Source organism: Sphaeroforma arctica, assembly GCF_001186125.1.
Source record: "Sphaeroforma arctica JP610 unplaced genomic scaffold supercont1.3306, whole genome shotgun sequence".
In the NCBI taxonomy this organism is placed as follows: Eukaryota; class Ichthyosporea; order Ichthyophonida; genus Sphaeroforma; species Sphaeroforma arctica.
This window is the reverse complement of record NW_014037252.1, coordinates 1-1,197: the sequence shown is the minus strand read 5'-3', so window position 1 is coordinate 1,197 and position 1,197 is coordinate 1. Positions and strand designations below refer to the sequence as shown.

The 1,197-nt window shown below is 39.1% G+C and overlaps 1 protein-coding gene across 1 annotated transcript in view; it reads right to left on the bottom strand.

Annotated features, from left to right (window-relative positions):
* Window positions 1-600, bottom strand: part of SARC_13451 (hypothetical protein) — a gene marked incomplete at both ends in the record, with an annotated part of 1,847 nt that extends 1,247 nt beyond the window's left edge. The window contains one exon of the mRNA XM_014292418.1: window positions 292-600. Within this exon, the coding sequence (XP_014147893.1) occupies window positions 292-600 (309 nt within the window). The remainder of the gene's footprint in view (window positions 1-291) is intronic.
* Between the last annotated feature and the right edge of the window lie 597 nt (window positions 601-1,197).

Sequence of the window (1,197 nt, the reverse complement as noted above, 5' to 3'; positions counted from 1 at the left end):
GTGTGTGTGTGTGTGGTGTGTGCGTGCATATATATATATATATAGATATATAATATATATATATACGTACTGTTGTCGAGTGTAAGATATAGATGACAATCGAGATGACGTGGCACACACCGGATGCGCGTAGAACTAAGTTCTAGCCCAAGAAACCCAACATGCATGCACCAACATAGCCACTTACTTTCTCACGGATGTTTATACAGTAACGTTCGTCAAGCTTTAAGCTAATGCAGTGCGAGCGTAGTGTCCATCGATATATGATTTTAACACGCGCATCAAACTTACCTTTTCACTCGACATGACACACTTCTGTGCGATCTTGAACAGCGATTTACCCTTCTCCACGTTCTCACGTGCGAATACACCTAGTCCTCCGGACGTCGATTTACCTACGCGTACAATAGAGATATCGCTGCCATTTGCTGTCAACCATTCTGACAACTTTAGTACCGCACTGTTGCGCTCCGAGGTATCGCCTTTGTATAAATTAATGAAGTTGGTAATAAGTCTTAGGGGAAGAGGTTTGGGAGTTGGTGCTACAATGCGAATATTGTTTCTCGGCATTTGGCGCATGTAGGATATGCTTCGAGACATTTTGCCACTGCAATATCGATCTCCGAGGCGTTGTCGATAAGAACGGCAAGTACGTTAACATGTTCGGCGGGTAGTCCATAAGATTTTGTCGTTACTTGAAGAAAATCCGTTTGTACGTTTATTCATGAGTCAGAATGTGTACATGTCTAGATACGAAAACCATTTGTTGTATACGACACAATTCCTCAGCAGAATATCTTAAGTCAATCAATAATATATTCGGGAAGACACCACTGTAGATTCAAATCATATCCTTTCTGTTGTGGAAAGATGTGCGTGTGTACATACTAAACAAAGGAGAGTACTTGTAATACAATAATATCAGACGGCACAATGAAATCGTTGAATATGATACAATTCAATTTTCTGACGCACGTATGAATAAGTGTATACTTTATCATGAAACCCAGGTTAATATATACAAATGTGCCGATGTCTAAGAGAACATGCCTGCTAATATACGTCTAATATATGTTCATTCTGTTTTAACAAACTTATATGTGTGTGCTCACATGTATCAGTTGTTGCGGAATAGAAACTCATATATAGAAACCAGACTATATATTCATATACAGTTTAATACTACAAACACACACG